This window comes from Linepithema humile, chromosome 4 (genome assembly GCF_040581485.1).
Source record: "Linepithema humile isolate Giens D197 chromosome 4, Lhum_UNIL_v1.0, whole genome shotgun sequence".
NCBI lineage: Eukaryota > Metazoa > Arthropoda > Insecta > Hymenoptera > Formicidae > Linepithema > Linepithema humile.
The window spans coordinates 3,552,854-3,570,691 of record NC_090131.1 but is presented as its reverse complement, the minus strand read 5'-3'; the positions used below and the strand labels follow the sequence as shown (position 1 = coordinate 3,570,691).

The 17,838-nt window shown below is 27.6% G+C and overlaps 2 protein-coding genes across 4 annotated transcripts; one reads left to right on the top strand and one right to left on the bottom strand.

The window, feature by feature from the left end:
• Nucleotides 1-195: 195 nt before the first annotated feature.
• On the top strand, nt 196-3,018 carry Pgls (6-phosphogluconolactonase). Its single transcript, XM_012363423.2, has 4 exons — nt 196-441; nt 1,502-1,702; nt 2,074-2,357; nt 2,514-3,018. Exons 1-4 carry the CDS (start codon nt 318-320, stop codon nt 2,622-2,624), a joined length of 720 nt encoding a protein of 239 aa, XP_012218846.1. The 5' UTR covers nt 196-317; the 3' UTR covers nt 2,625-3,018.
• An 879-nt stretch (nt 3,019-3,897) lies between these two features.
• On the bottom strand, nt 3,898-17,751 carry SCaMC (Short Calcium-binding Mitochondrial Carrier). 3 transcript variants are annotated; one of them, XM_067354607.1, is made up of 9 exons: nt 17,326-17,751; nt 15,860-15,986; nt 15,561-15,648; nt 14,801-14,912; nt 9,524-9,682; nt 8,771-9,031; nt 8,497-8,664; nt 7,793-8,047; nt 3,898-7,202 (listed from the first exon to the last, which is right to left on the bottom strand). In XM_067354607.1, the coding sequence occupies exons 1-9, from the start codon at nt 17,548-17,550 to the stop codon at nt 7,128-7,130; spliced, it is 1,470 nt and encodes a 489-aa protein (XP_067210708.1). In that variant the 5' UTR covers nt 17,551-17,751; the 3' UTR covers nt 3,898-7,127. The 3 variants fall into 3 exon arrangements, with proteins under 3 accessions (XP_067210708.1, XP_067210709.1, XP_067210710.1); XM_067354608.1 differs by lacking the exon at nt 17,326-17,751 and having other exon boundaries at nt 15,561-15,683; nt 15,860-15,989; XM_067354609.1 differs by lacking the exons at nt 14,801-14,912; nt 15,561-15,648; nt 15,860-15,986; nt 17,326-17,751 and adding an exon at nt 12,830-13,661.
• Nucleotides 17,752-17,838: the final 87 nt, after the last annotated feature.

Below are 17,838 nucleotides of genomic sequence, written 5' to 3'. Positions count from 1 at the left end.
TGTTCTTTTTTTTGGCGGACCTTGCTGGATAAATAAGAGATAGAATTAAAATAAATAGATAATAGAATAGTTAAACAAATTAACATTGATATTTACATAACATATTTTTACATGCTTTTATATATATTTACTCGCTGATTTATGCTTAGCTAAAAATAAAAAGTGTAGAAAAAACAGAAGTGTAAGTGCTGACCGTAGGGAGGAACGTAGTCTTTGCATACGTAAACTGGTGGCAGAGCGCATTCGCATTTCGATAATCATCGCATTTAGAAGTGCATGTACAGAATAACCTTGCTCTCGGTCGTTTGCAGAAGAAAATGACGGAGATAGTGGTGGTCAGCGACGAGGAACAATTGCTTTCCCGGATCTCCAACCTCGTTGCCCGTGCCGCCGATGACGCAATTTCACGTGATGATCGAATTTTTCGATTCGGAATATCAGGTGATTTCAAAACATTGTTACAGTTGTTTTCTTCTTTTTCATTTAATGAGACATTTTAGTTATGATATTTTCTTTATAATTCTTACATATTATGTAATTTTTGTAAGTATCAGATTGTTTGTGTTACTGTCATGCAAAAATAATTAGATTTTTTAAGTTTTTTTAAGGATTAAAGTTCTAAGCTAATATGCGCAAATATAAATCTTATTTACAAATAAGACACGGTAATTTTCATAAAATTGTCTTTCGCATATTTTTCGCGTGAAGTATTATACTTTCACAAATTGATTTTGCAATTTCTTAATCTTGTTTTTTTTTTTAAGTACCACACTTTCTGCACTCATTGTCAGTATGAAATCAGCATGATTTCATAATAGGAGTATTAGCTTTGTCATTTTTGTTTTTACATATATATGTATTTACATAATTATTTAAACTATATCATATAATTATAAGCTTTATCGTAAATATAATCAAATTCATTATAATATTTAAGGATTCCTGAGGAATTATTTGAAAATATTTAAGAATTGTTTACTGAGAAATATAAATGTTATTTACACTTATATCTAAAAATATACTTATACTTATCTAAAATTTTAACTGACAGAAAATGTAATAAAAAATAAAATACAGATAGTATGATTACTGATCCGATGAGATTGCTCATTTGTTTACGCTTGCTGCGTAATATGAATTAATTTACCTAAAAATAATAATATGCTGAAATTTATTATGACATATTACATGAAAGAAAGTCATTTTTTTAGTAATTGATGACTACTTAAATATTGATGGAGGAATTTTTGCCGAAGTATATAGGTTAGGGTTTCGTATAACCGGTGTTTTAAAAATATTCATCCATATAATAATCCATATAATTTTTCGTAAAATATTTCAAAGAACATAATTTATGCGACAAATTCGTAGATTGCAATATCTAATTTATAAATTAAAATGTTTACAGTAAATGTTTCACAAATATAAGTATCATATATATCAGATAATTTAAAAGAAGATTGACAGAAGTATTTTAATTAATTATTGACTTGTTTTTCAGGCGGTTCAATAGTACAATTATTAGCCAAGTCTTTGCCTAATATTGCAACCGATTGGAGCAAGTGGCGCTTTTTCTTCTGTGATGAGCGAGTAGTGCCTCTGGAAGATCCTGATTCTACTTTCGGTCTTTATAAAAGTAGTTTCATTGGTAAAGTTCCCGTAACTGAGGAGCAATTCATAAAGGTCGATCCCGAACTTAATGGTACGTGATTGGTTATCTATTTCTATTTTTAATATAAGAGTAATATAAGAGTTGTATAATTTTGAAGCAAATGTCAATTGAATATTTGTAATAAATATTTAATTAATTATATAAGTATAATTTTTTATAATTTTGTTTTGATTATATGTAGAGGGATGTGACATAAATGTTAAAGTTAAATTTTCTTTTTTTAATTATTATAAATGATAATTTATAGATTAGTTACACATGTACTTACACACTATCCTATACATACATATAACATAATTTTTTATATTTTGTTATTATACATATGTCTATGATTTTTTTATAATTTATCATTGTATTATTTGTTTACCATTTATTCATTTATTTATTGATATGTATTATAGCCGAGAACGCGGCGAAGGATTACATTAAAAAAATGGCCTTCTTCTTCCCGCCGGACAGATTACCCAGGTTCGATTGTTTGCTGCTGGGGGTTGGCCAGGATGGACACACATGCTCGCTTTTCCCAGGTCATCGGGCTCTCGACGACGAAAATATGTGGGTCACATGGGAATTGAATGCACCAAAACCACCGCCCAGTAGAATCAGTTTCACCATGCCGGTTATTAATAACGCTCGTATGTGCGTATTTATTGCCACTGGTAGTAGTAAGGCTGAAATTGTCAAGGTAATTACTGAACATCTTCTATTAATTTATTATTCCATTAATTTTAAATTTATAGCTTGCAATATAAAAATTAAAAAATTAAAATGGTCCATTATGTATAATTAAATAATTAATCAATTAGATTGCATTTAATATAAAAATAATAAATGTTCTCAGAAAATCTTGAAAGATAAGGAAGATTTACCAGCTACCAGAGTGGAACCAGCTGATGGCACTCTTTTCTGGCTGCTTGATCAGGAAGCGGGCAGGCTACTCAATTCAGACTGAAATGCGAGATCGGCTAATCATTATACAAAATTTACTATATGAATTTTCTAACATTCCGTACCATACATTAATATCGTCCTGTAAATCTATTATATTACAATTCTTTTTTAGTTTGATATTTTAATATATTCTTTGCATTGCAATTTGTTATTCAAATTGATAGAATTTCTAAATATCATACATCTGAAGATGTATGAAAGTAACAACCAAAAAGTTTGAATCAGCCATTCTCAACTGTTATTGCTCAACAATATTCTTTATACGATAAAAAAAAATGTGCAAACTTTGTTAGCGCAAAGCAATCTATAAATTGTAAAAAGATAGACAGGATTTTATATAAGAAAATAATAAATTTGCATCTTTATCAATAAAATATATAATTTAATAAATAAGACTTAACTGAAAGATTATTGAGCGGGGTATTCAATAAAAAATAGAATGCAAAAAATAATTTTTTACATGATAAATATATGCGATATTATCTTAGTAGTCAAATTATTTATTTTTTAAGAGGAAGGAGAGGGGGGGGGAAAAGAATGAACTCATCAGTTTGAGATGTCACAAACATGGTCAAGCAAAAGAAATAATTATAGAAATATATTTAAATACAGTGCCTGTTTGTTCACAGCAAAAAAATCATGGAGCATAAAAATTCATAACCGCAAATATAACTATTTTCTCTCAAATATAAATTTTATTAAAAAAAATTGATATGTTAAATAATTAATGTTTTAATTAAAAATTTTGAACTGCAAAAAAAATGGAACTTTTAGTTATAAAAAAGTTAAATTAAAAAAAAATTGTATATTTTATTAGTAATATTTTAAAAATTTTATTGTTAATAGATGAGAACTTTATTAATTCTTATTAATCATTAACAACTATTATTATTTTATTATTGAAGGCATTGTTATATGTAAAGAAATATATGTCATTGAAAAAATTATTTAAAACAAAAGATTTATTATTTTGATTATCATATTTAAGGATTGTTATTAATTAGTTTTTCGTTATTAAAATTTAAATTCTATTCTTTATTCTATTATTCATGTTATTCATACGAAAATACCTGTGGATACATTATTCTAATTTTTATACTTTTATAATTTATTATGAAATTTATTAGATTTAAGATTTCTGAGAGGATATGTTTCCTAAAACGAAAGAAAGTTGTGGACAATTGTGAAACAAAGATTATAAACAAAAAGATATGCACTTAACATTATTTGTGATATTGTGAGATTAAGAATGAAGCTTCAAATAAAACACAATATTGATAAATTCACACAATTATATTGTCACTCACAATTTGTTTTACTTATCTTAATGTGAAATTGAGAGCAAAAGTTTGCAATACACAGATTTTTGTGTTTTCTAATATTGAATTATCATCAGAAATACTTTTGGAATTATAAGATTGCTTATTATTATATGTGTATTTTAATTTTTCATTCACGTATGCTTGTGTATAAAAAATTAAATGATTTTTAAGGTGAGTATAAAGTAAACATCACTTAATACACGGTGTTCTTTATTCTTTGTATCTATTCAGTCCTGCAACTCTCCACATGTCTTTTATATACAGGATGTTTCGGGAAAAAGAAGTACGAATGAGTAAAATAAAATTACATTTTTTAAAAGACCAATTAAAAAACAAATTTAAATTTCTACTAAGATAAAATTTTTCCGAGAAACTGACAAATCGTATGTAACCGTTTAGATGAAAAATGAAGAGACAAATTTATATTTAAAAACAATCTTTGTCTTTAAATATTCTTGTTAAATACATCATATTAACATTTCATATCTTAATAAATATATCAATTAATTGGGGTTTAGTACAATATCAATTTATATTTCATGTTGTTGAATTTTATATTAATTAATATTTATCAATAGCTATGCATTTTTTATATCGAAATATATAATTTCAGAATAGGAATTCGAAAATTTTTAAAGCAATGTTTTTTGTAAATTAATTCAGGGATTCTTAGAGAATTTTTAGTTATTGAACTTAATTTCATTAAATCATGTGTTAAAAAAAAAAAATAAATAAATAAATAAAAAAAAAAAGAACACATATATGATATAAAAATCCAAAATATAGAATATTGAGAACAATATATTGAATATTTACACCAGATTAAATTTTTCCTAACAATAAATCTTAATTTACTACGATTTCCTGTTCATCGAATTATTTTTGAAAATAATAATTATATCGTAACAACTATCACTGCAAAATAATAAAAAAACATCTTTGTTCACGAAATATTCTTTTTTACAAAACATCCAGTATAATAAAATCATATAATGTAAAAGTATAGTGTGCCAGCTCGCACAATCAATAATAAATATTAATTAATATTTATAATTGTGTGTTATGTACACATATATAAATTAACATTTACATTTTTGCCATCATAGAAGTATCAATCTTGTAACATTTGATAACTTACTCACGATAAGTACTTCAATATCATCTAAAAATAATAAAATCAAGTAAAAACATTCATTTCAGTTCACTGTATTACGAAATTTAACTTCCAAAAAAATATCAATTTCAATGTAATTAAAAAATATTGGACGAGATTTGAATTGATTCCTCTGTTATCAATTTTATATTATTTTATCTTAATGAGAATATATAAACTAGAGCTAATAGTAAAATTAAAATTGAAATAAATTTTTTCGTTATCGCTCATTTCTCGTTATCATTATCACGTTGGAAATAGCAGTACTTATTGTGTGCAAATTAACATTGCTGTTTTTCGAATATTTATCGATAAATATTGCGTCTAACTATATATGTGTATAATACATGTAAATACACAATGTACATAGCTCGCAAGCTCGCAAAGTTCGCAAAAGTTATCTACAGGAATGAATTGTAGTAACCGGAATATAACGGTATATTGCAGCGGCCATAAAATTGACATACGAAGTACTTTAACAAAGTCAAAATAAAAATCGAGTACCATGTAATTTACAATGCATTACACAATATTGCAAAATTATGTAAAACTCTGATCCATTGGATCGTTATTTTTTTCCTTTAAGTAATAAAGTCTAAACGCACAAACACATATATGTATATATATGTATATGTATATAAGACTGATATGTATCTCTCTTAAGAGAATAATAAATGTTAAAGAAACATAAATTATAGGAGAGAAATATTTCTCAGAAATTATTAAATATATTTTTATTATGATTTTATTAAAATTCCAAAATATGAAGGTTACATTTCTGAATTTTATAAAAATAAAAACTTAAGAGAAATGTATCATAGAAATTATAAAAAATTTTTATGTCAAAAAACGCTTTGTATTCCAATAAATCAAGTTATTTTACATAATTTTGAGGAGTACTAATAATAATTTACAAAATATTGTATTCAAAATGAGCTTACAATCATATACATATCACAGTGTCAACATATAACTCGATCTTTCATCCTCGCTATTAAAACGGAATCCATTAGGTCGGTATTATATCACTTTTGTATATGTAATAGAATATATTTCTGCTCTAATCAAGTCAGAATTTAATACCAATCCACAAAAATGTTATAAACGTAAAAGTAAAAAAATTATTTTTATATCAATGTTTTCACTTTTAAGATAATTTGATATAAATATCTAATGAAGTCTCTTCTTTCAATTATAATAACCATAAACTTTAATCATTATGATTATTATTTCACGGTTTTAAATTATTTACTATTTATAAATTACAATAGAAATTATACATCTTTTTATATTACATATATATAAATATATAATATAAAAATTTTACATATAATTCTACAGTGCATAATTGTTATAATTTATATAAGAATTTTTATTCTGCATTGATTTAAATGTCTCCATTAATAAGACATACCATTAAAGTAAATAATAATCGAGAATGGCCTTTTTTTTATCATTGTCGCTGGTCATTGTTGCTATCATTTAGTTTTGCTTGTATTTATAAAAAAAGAACAAAAAAAAAGGAAACCATTACAAGTGCACGTAATACTTTATTTTACACGCGGAACATATTTTGTACTTTATTTACTCGCCGTAATCAAACATCGTTATAATACACACGATAACAATTGCTGGAAAGATAATAATTATAATATTAAAAAATTCGCAGTTATTTTTATGTATAATTTATTAATACAAAAATATTAAAAACACATTCAAATCTTAATAAATTATAAAAATAACTGCAAAGAAACGCACAATTAATCGAAGAAACTTCTCGAGTTTGCGATAATAATAAATAAACGCCATTTCTTCTTTTTCTTCTTGAGAAAAGACGAATGAACGTATTTCATAAAACGATCATCGCCATGTCAATTATTTATTATATATGAAAAAGGACAGAGAGAGAGAGAGAGAGAGAGAGAGAGAGAGAGAGAGAGAGAAAGAGAGGAGGGGCAGGCGGAGAAGAGAGAAAAAGAGAGAATAAATTAATTAATTGAATTAATCGATCACCTAGCCTACATGTTCATCACGTCATATTGACACCCAATGCCTGCCGAAAATGCTCATATACAACGTAGCTAATAGACACGGCAGGTGCAACCTATAAACAAAATTTTTTAATAATTATAATCTTTCTGTAAAGAATTTTATTAGTATAGATTGAAAATGTTTATTTCTATTACGTATAAAAATTAAAAATTTAATTTTTTTCAGATTGAGAATGTTTTATAATTTAAATAGTATTTAAATATATTTAATTCTAGTGAATAAAATATATACGTTCTGATTATATGAAAAATAATTATATGAATGAATAAAAAACTTCTATATTAATAAAAAATAAATCATTAAATCAGTAATAATCATCATTAAATTATAAAATCATAAATTATAGTATTAATAAATAATCATTATTAAAAAATAATAATTTATTTCTTTATCACATCATATTCATATCATTAAGTTTTTCAAATTACACCAAAATATTTTTGTTTGAGAATATAAAAACTTGCTAAAGTGCAAAAGGAATGTGTTAAAAAACGTGATAATTATGTAGAAAAATGTGTTATTGTTTGAATTTTTGTACTATTTTTTAATACAAACTTTATGGAATCTTTTGACCTTATTTTTATATATTAACAAAAATTTGTTCCTTATTCATTAATTGATATTATTTATTATTGCTCATACCTTGAGGAAATTGGGTGTGAGGCCGCGATATAAGCCGCGTATTCCCTCGCGATTAAGAATATCCTTGAAAACGCCTAACATAGTGTTAAGTGAGCGGTCTGGCGCGATCTCAGCTTGCAACCGCGTCCGTACGAGTGCCAGTGGATATGAGCATACTTGGCCCGCTGTACTCGACGCGGTGCCGCATAACAGTAAAATCCAAAACGGTGGTTGTTCCTTCTTGTCATGTGTACGCAGGTAACTATTTTTCAATGTCTGCAAAGTATATTTTTCATTGTATATAACAATAACATTTAAAAGTTTGTTTTGAATCTGTATTGATTCAGTTGCATTGAATTAAATAATAACATTTATTTATTCTAACTTCAATTTCCTTTTAAATTTATTTCATTTATATATATTATTGTATTTGTTTGCGTATCTATTTATTATTATTAATTTTATTGAATTTATTTAGTTTAATAAAAAAATTTAATTATGAGGATAAATCAAACAGTAAAGAATTTAAATTTTAATAGTAAACATCTTATGTTAATTAAATTGGGAATTAATTTTTATCAGAATAAATTTGATTTCAGATATAATAAAAATATAGGATTATTTATTTGCACTTTGAAATATTTCGAATGTAAAGAATTAATATTCATTCAATAGAATTTATATATATGTATAAACTTCAAAATAATTTATTTTTTAGTCCTTACTTCATAGACAGCTAGATCAATTCCTGCATAGGGAAGTATTCCTATCAAATTAGGTACGTAGCCTCTGTAGAAGGATCTTAAGCCACCTTGTTTATATATCTTTTTGGCGGCATCGACCATACCGTCGAATTCACCCGTTTTCCTCAACGCAAGTCTTGTCTTCAACACCTGCAAAATCATTTGTTATATGCTTTTATTCATTTTTCTTTTAAAACGTTAAAATTTAACAAGTGCGATAAGAAATGAGAGAAGTTATAAGGTCGAAGCTGCATACCTCGAGAGGATAAATAGCTGACTGACTAATGCCACCGGCTAAAGAACCGGCACAGAATCGCTCGTAGAGTCCGAGCTCGCGTGTCTCATTATCTGCTTTGATCGCTCGTTTCACTTGTTCGTATGCCATAAATTTGAGTGCTGTCTCCGGACCGATCTTGAGCACGTTAATGCCATTGCCTCGCCACAGACTGCTAATGCCACCCTCACGCAACATGTACCTGAAGCAACTCATGATATTGCAGTGTCGTGTGCCGTGGACCTGCAAGGACGATCGGACGAATTCTCTCGTCGTATTAAAGCAAACTAGACAAATTTACTCGCTCGCTTGACATATCGTCAAATGCGAATCGTTTTTTTGTACAATACATAGTTAGATAAGATTAGATATAATAGTATATATATACTTATAAAATTCATTATTATTTTTAGTACCTATAAGAGATTATATTAGAAATCAATTACAGTATATTAAGAACAGTATATTAAGTACACCAAAGAATATATTAAGAATACTCTCTGTATGCATATATATAAAATATAAAATTTCAGAAAAATAATATATATATATAAAATTTAATATTTTAATAATTATTAAAGAAATTTTTAGTTATTAATTATATTTCTATACTAATATTATATATAGATTTTCGTAAATTAAATAGCAAAAAATAGTAAATTTAGGGAAATTTGTTGATCAAACGTATTGAAAAACATCTCTGAGAAGGATCCATAATTTGCAAATAAAATTTACCTGCAAATAGACCTTGATGCGGTCAAGGGGCGCGGTACCAGTTCGCGATACAGCACCCGCTATACCGCCAGATACTAAATGCCGCCACCACATCCCTGAAACCATCTCACCCTTTGTGAATTCTTCAGGAACACCGATGTCTTCCCCAATGTCCATATACTATAAATAAAAAAAAATTTTTTATATATATATATTTTTTATATATATATATATATTTTTATATATATATATATATATATATTTTATATATATATATATTTTTTAAGATTTATCAATATAATATTTCTTAATTTCTACATTATATTTCATATATTATGTTTATATATATATATATATATATATATATATATATATATATATATATATACACACACATAATATATGAAATATAATGTAGAAATTAAGAAATATCATATTAATAAATCTTAAATTGAATACATTAATTAACAAAACCTTGAATAAAATATTAATTAAACATTAATATGAATATACACATACATACATTGCATGCGTGCACACAGAATGAGCCACATAATTTCAATAGTTATTAAAATCCACTTTACTTATTTGTTGCACTTTTACTCATTCGTCATCGTTTTATCATTTTTTTTCTCAGAGATCCGTGTAACTTTTATTTTCGTAAATCATAACTGTTGCTTTATCAATGTTCTTACGCACGAGTGAACCAGTCGTAATAACTTTGGCTAATCTTTAATGCAAACGTCAATCAATTAAGATGATAAGATTAATATTGACCACCTCTTATTCTCAGTTTTGTAGAAACCTCCAGTATACTCCAGTATACTCTGCATAATAAATCACTTGGATTGCTTATCGATCGCAGTAAAATGTGCAAAGTATATTGTCGCATAGTGTTGATAAAGGTAATTGAACCTATGTATAATAGAACCTATTGTATTACAGAACTAACGTGTATTGTAATTCAAAACCTCATATCATTATGCCAATCAAAATCATTAATTAAAATGTTTACAAAGTACGAATTTATTTAGAGAAAAATATTAATGTGCACATTAATAACACACTATTTGGCTCTGTTTCACAATATTGTTTTAAATTATTTTCATTAATAATGTAATATATTTTTTTTTAATTATGTTAAAAATATTATTTGATATTGTTTTACGGTATTAATATAATTAAGACAATATCAAATTAATAAAATAATATTAAATATAACAACACTTAGTATATTAGCTAAATACTTGACACATCAATACAGTAACAGTTAGTATCAATATTTAGTATTATTATGAATGATGAATCATTATTTATTATGAAAGGAAATATGTTTCTTTAGAATTTTGTTTGCTAGATTGTACAATCTAGATACTTAACTTTATGTAAACTTCTAAACAGGAATATGAATCGAGGTTGTCTATTACATCCATAATGTGCACGTTTGAACTTCTCCTATGCGTTTTATCGAATTTATATTTTTACTAGTAATATATATTGCAAATTATACATTTAAATGCATCTATATATTATACGAATAGTCTATATTTTACGCAGCTAGCTTTTATGAGTCATCGTTTACCATGTGTCCACACAATAGAGTTCGGTTGGAAGCTTAAATTCGAGTCTTATCTATTTATTTAAGCTATCTCTCTTTTGATTTACATACTTAGAATTATAAAAAAATAAAAGAGAATAACCACTTATGCTGAATCACTATAATATTATTTATTTAATTATTATATAATTTTCTATTCATTTTTCATCTATTTAATCATTAGAAGTTATTTAATATCACTAATATATTTTGGAAAATTGATAATAATACGAATCTTAATTTTTTTTATTGCATGGACTTTCTTTTAAAATATATATCTTATAAAATATGAAACATATTTGCATCATTTCAAATAAGATATAATCGATAAAAAGTAAAAAATAAATATAAAATAAATTTTATTAAAAATGATTTTTATTGGAAAATTCGTATTTGTTAAGCAGAGTTAAGAAGTTTTAATTTTTCGAGAAAAATGTTTTTTCAAAGGTAGAGTTCTGTGTCGCAATTTAACGAACACGTGTTGCTACAAACATTTATGTCACCTTGAAATTTTTTCCTTTATAATTATGTAAATAATTATGTATAAACACTAAATTAATATAATCAGAATCGATTATTGTATATATTGCTGCACACAATTTTGTAAAATATTTTCAATCTCATAAATTCTATTTTGCAAACATAATATGACGTAATAATTTCGTGAAACACGGCCGGACTTTGTAAGAAGATAAACAAGCAATATATTGCAATACACTCGTTATAACAGTACGTGATATCGTGACAAATAGGATGTTACTCAGAAAAAGAGGAATCGCGAATCGCCGAGTGATAAGGTTGACTGTGAACTGAAGAGAGATTTACCAGTATCTTCCTAGCTCGCCTGGGCAATGCGCCAGACAATCTATAAGTACATATCCTAGGTCTATTTCGTTTAGTTACATTTCCTGTACTCAAAATAAAATAGGTATTCTAAATAACAAATAAAAGAGCAAAAGAGGTCCGTTCGGCTGAATGTGTAAATTATTTGTTATTTACGTCACAAAGGTTCACTAGTCTATCATCGGGCCATCTTCAGTATAACGAGAATATACAGAAAAATCGAACCAGATCTCTTCACGTGATTTAAGAAATAAAAATAACCAAGTCCGGTTAAAACGAGTTACAGCGACGAAATTCTTCATCAAGTAATGCTATATATAATCCCATTTACAAAATATCTTGCATTTATGCAAACTGTGAATTTTTTGCCAATTTTGAATCGACACGTTTCCTTAGCAAGCGTCAAAAAACGATCATTATTCATCCAATTTTCAACGTATTTTATTACGTATTACGTATCTTTTTAAATTTTCAACACAAAGTTTCAATTTCAATTTCTTTTAAAGTGAAATCTGTTTGCAATTAGTTGAAGAAGATAATTATCTATTTGTTTCTTTAAAGTTTATTTTTAAAAAGAATTTTATTTGTAATCGTTTATGACTCAAAAGTTGCAAATACATTTCAACATATTGATTAAAAGAAATTAAAAAGTTTCAAAATCAACCAAGCAATTTATAGTTCAAGAAAAGTGCACTTGGTAAAGAACGCCTTCTAAATTCTAACGAATTTTTAAAAGAAAGTTCCAGAAATTTTCATTTCAAGGTTACTTTTACTTTCTCATTCCATTTGCCTACCGTACACTTTCTTTTTTTCCTATAGAGAACTAATACCTGAGTAACCTTGGGATTTAATTGGCTCCTTGACGACATTCTCGACGTTCTACTTACCCGTTGTAAAAGTTCATGGTAGCCCCGCAGAAATTCTTCACATACTTGACATGCGGGTGGGGTGCTGTCACGATGAAGAAATCTTGGCTTCTTCAGGACATACATGCTGCGATTAATCAGCTGTAATCGTAAGACACGTGGTTGCACACACGCTCCCGCCGCGTGAAATCTGCCGCGTTGCTCGCTCACTCTGAGAGAAGTCACTCTTACACACACAAACACGATAGAGTTTGTCCTTTTTTATATTTTTCTATTTGTTTGTCGTTCTTTTCTTTTATTATATTCTTCGTTTGTCCTTTTTATCCGCTCTTTTCTCTACCTACTTTGCTTTCATGTTCTATTCCATTCAACTATTCTGCCAATTTATCTATTTTCCTTTAGTTATTTTCTTCTTTTTGTTCCTCGGAAAGATGCTTTCTGTAATCCTCTGATTTATTCTATCGTTTGATTGTATTTTTTATTTCACTTCACGCACATATAATTTATTTAGTTTTCTTCTTCCGATTTTTAATATATTCTTCTTTAATTTTATTATTTATATATATTTAATGGTATATGAATTCCAAAGTTATGTGTGGTCACTAAAAATCACGTTTACTCTTAAATCATGCGGTGTGTAGTCCGTTACATTCACAGTATGAGAGGTATGCACTTTCCAGAACTTTCGGACTTTCTAGCCAGCGAGAAACTTACACTGATCGAGGTTACGCAAATTCTTGGAAATTTTTCTTTTGCTTTTTTATCTTTCGATCGCAGACTCCGCAGTCTACGAAAATTATATGAAGTAATTTGGCGGCTTTAAAATAGAAAAATCACTGATAAACGATTTAATAACTACTTAATAGCCAACGTGAGCGAAGAAAAGCGTGTCTTGTTCCAATAAGACGATCCTGAGCAGTCTTTCTTTGAAGAGAGAAAAGACGAGCTACGAACGCTCGGAGTCCAATTGCAAGACTAACGAGGAAAGCGAGCACGAGGGAAATCCGAAGGCAGATATCGCCCCACCAAAATGGGGAACGCATGTCTGCAAGTCTGTTCTTCCTCTTTCCTCTCATTTCTGCTCGTGCCTCCCTGACGTCAGAGAACGTGCACGCGTCATCAAGGCAAATATCCGCGTGATGACGATGATCAAAGTCGGTGGCCGTTACGCATTTCACAGTGTGAACTTTACTCGCGATCTGATGGGAGGATAAAGTTATAAGTTTACATTATATAATACGTTTACATTAACTTTTAACTTGCACTTTTTCCACTTTTTTATCTTTTGTTTTCTATAATGCAATAACTATTATTATATAAACGCTATTATATAAATTGATTAGTATAATGTAATTACTGACCATTGTAATTACGATAATTAACATTTACTACTTTATTGTATGTATATATATATACACGCACAGTAAGATGCGCATGTCGGGCGTGTGTGAGTGTAAAAGCATATATGTATGTTCATAAAAATATCTCGTGATTCTAAATTGAAAACCATTGATGTGTAGTATAACAAGTAGCTGAGGAAACGTCGCATAGAATTTCTTCAGATACGCTTATTCGACTTTCGTAATCTAGCAAATGGATATTTATAAGTGAGTTCTGATGTTCAGAATCAGGTATACGCATATATGTACGTATGTGTATGTATGTGTACAACAAAAAAATAACGAAATTGAATTAAAGCAAACATATGATAATATTTAAAAAGTACGATTGTATATATGTCGAATTTTGTCTCGATAGCAACTTTTAATGCTTATATATATATATGTATAAGCAAAAAGTATCATTTCCATTTAATAAAGTTATTTAAATTGCCAAGAAGTTATGTGTCCATGAATCTCTCAAAATGTATTTCTACTTTTTTTAATAGACGGTTGTTTTTTATAATTATTTTGATAATTGCTGATAAACAAATTTGACATACATAAAATACTATATACTAGAGATTACTGTAACATAAAATTATATACTCACTGTAGTATGATGCCAGTATTCAATAATGTCGAGCAAATTAGTACTCGGTGCATAAAGAAGAAAATCTCGCCATTCATCGTAGCTGATCTTAAGACTTCCATCTTGATCCATGCTGTGAATACATTTATTACATGATTCAATAATATCAGCGTTGGAATTATTTGATGATAATGTTACTGTTAAAACCCGATTTCAGTTAGAACTAGAATTAACTGGTCAAAACTAGTATCACCTATCGCCTGCAGTTAAAACTAGTTGGAATTAAATTTAATGCGTTGCTCATAACTCTAATAAAAAATTTATATTTGCATACTTGCTTTTGTAATAAAGATTTAAAATGCTTTAAAATTTATTTATTTTATATATTACATAAATTTATTTGTTTTAAATTACCCAATGTGATCCCATTTTATTTTTATTTCAAATACTAATAAATCATAATCGATAAATTTTTAATAACTCTAGTTTTAATTACAGGCATTAAATGATACAGAGTACTAATTTTGGCTAGTTAATTCTAATTTTAACTGATTTCAAGTTTTAACGGGGTAACAATAATATTCATAATACTAAACTGATAGTAAATAATATTATTTATGAATATTATTAATGATAATTAAATTCCTTCAAAGAAGTTATATGATCAATGTTTTATTTAAATAATTAAGTTTTCTTTCTGAATAAGTTGTGCAAAACTTTTGATAATTAAAACAAATAATTCATAATTTATTGATTTATATATTATAAATAATAAAATTACCGTTGTAATAACTTTGTCGCTTCCTCTTGCGCAATTTCTATTCCCAGGTCCTTAAAGGCTCTTATTAATTCTTCTAAATCTATACTACCTACAAATAAAATGGTTTGTCTTCTCATCATTGTTCTATGAATTAAATAGAAAAAAAAAAATTACTGTGCGATATACAGAAATAAATCATTAACTACATTTTAGTCTTAAATGTTTTGTAAGTGATAATAAATGATAGTTTGCTAAAATTCCTCAATCTCTGATTCAAGTTTCTTAAACTTCACGTTTGACTTACTAAAATATTTGCTTACCATCTCTATTTTTATCGAGATTAGAGAATTGTAGTCGCAAATTTTTTTCATGTTCGCGAATATAGTGTAGAAACTCGGCCAAACTAATATCGCCACTTTTAGTACTATCTGATCTAGCCAGGAATTTCTGTAAAATAAAGAAATTATTTTTCAAATAAAAAGCAAAAATCTATCTCCATCTAAAAAAAAACATAATAAAAATATGTATAATAAACATTATTAAAATGTACATGTAAATACTAGAATTCTATGTTCAGATTTCTATTACTTATTATGTAAATATTAAAAAGTAAATTGCTCTGATAAAAATTATGTATTTCTACATATTTGTAAAGTTTTCTTTTCACCTCTCAATCATTTTGTTTATACTTACAAATTATATAATCATTAAATTAACTACAACAATAAACAATAACTTGTCAAATGCTACTATTCATTTTCTATAATTTTATTTCAGGTTTCACCACATTATGACATTACTAATAATATAATTTTCTATAATTTGATTTCAGATTTCATCACATTATGACATTACTAATAACAAATTTTATAATGATTCATTACAAAAACTTGTTATAAAAAAACGCCAAATTAACTTCAGAAGTATTGAATTTGCTGTTACATCAATAATCTTTTATATTATTTAAAGAGAGAAAATTTAACATCTGAAATAGACAGTGGATTGGTCATACTTAAATATTCAATAAATTTTTTGATCAAGTAAATAATATTTATACCAAAAATTTGCAAGAGAGGTTAACTAATTTTATCGAAGAAACTTTTTATTATGATTGTTGTTCAATTAAAATATGGAAAAGTACCATTACATCACTGTATGCCTATGTAGCTATGTAAATCTATTTGGATAAGTCTCTAGATATGTTTGTATTAATTGTATTTTCTACACTTTTCAGTAATTTTCTTTTGATTTTCTATTTTAAAATTTGCATGCATTTTTATTTTAAGATCAGAAATTTCAAGAAAATTTTCTAATACTAAAAACCTTCTCTTTTCAGCTATATCAATCTTCCTCTTTACACGCAGACATTCCTTTCTACCAATAATTTTTACTAATCCTAAATCTATATTTCCTCCAATTCTTTTTATAACTATCCTTTTTTTTTTTAGATTTTTTCCCATCTTAGGTGTAGAAGATATAGTAAACTGTTAAAGAGATATACAAACCTTACACAATCAAAAATAAAAGTAATACTCACAAGTAAAAAGTAGAATTATGTCCCAACAGGACAATCATAAAAAACTAGAAAAAAATACTTAAGTGGCAAGAGTGGGATAAAGGATAAATGTAGAAAGTTGATTATAGTGCCCAAAAGGAATAAAAATTCCATTTTTATAATACTCGATGCAATAATATATTATAAAAATGTATCTATATTGTAAAATTTTTATGCATTTATATGCACAATATTATATATGTAAATGTGAAGTATAAATGTAACAAATACCTGGGCATACTGGGAGTGTACGCCGGCCTCGCGCAGCGCATGAGATAGGTCATGCACGTCAATACGACCGTTGCCGTCGAGGTCGAGGCTCTGGAACAGTCGTCCAAGTCGTTCCTCGGCGTGGGCCGGCAGTTCGTGCAGGTAGTGTGCCGGCGGCGGCGTCGTACCCACGCGCGCCGCCGGCGACACACTTACGCGCGGCGCACTGCCGCCGTTCTCCGGCATATTATCTACAAAAGACGCTACACCGCGACACAAAAAACCAGATAACACGGCAAGACGAAACGCCGTCGCACTGTCGCAGTAGCAAAGCGAAGCCTTGCCGCGGTAAGGTGCATATACATGTATGTGTGTGTACGCACTATATATATATCCGAATGCAGCAATCCTTCGAACACCGCGACGCACGCATCAGTCGCACTGCTGCTGGACGGCATGCGCGCGCCGATGTTACACGAATCCAATGAATTGAGCGCTGTACTAGGTCAGGTCAGTAAACTGTAAGCTAGTTTC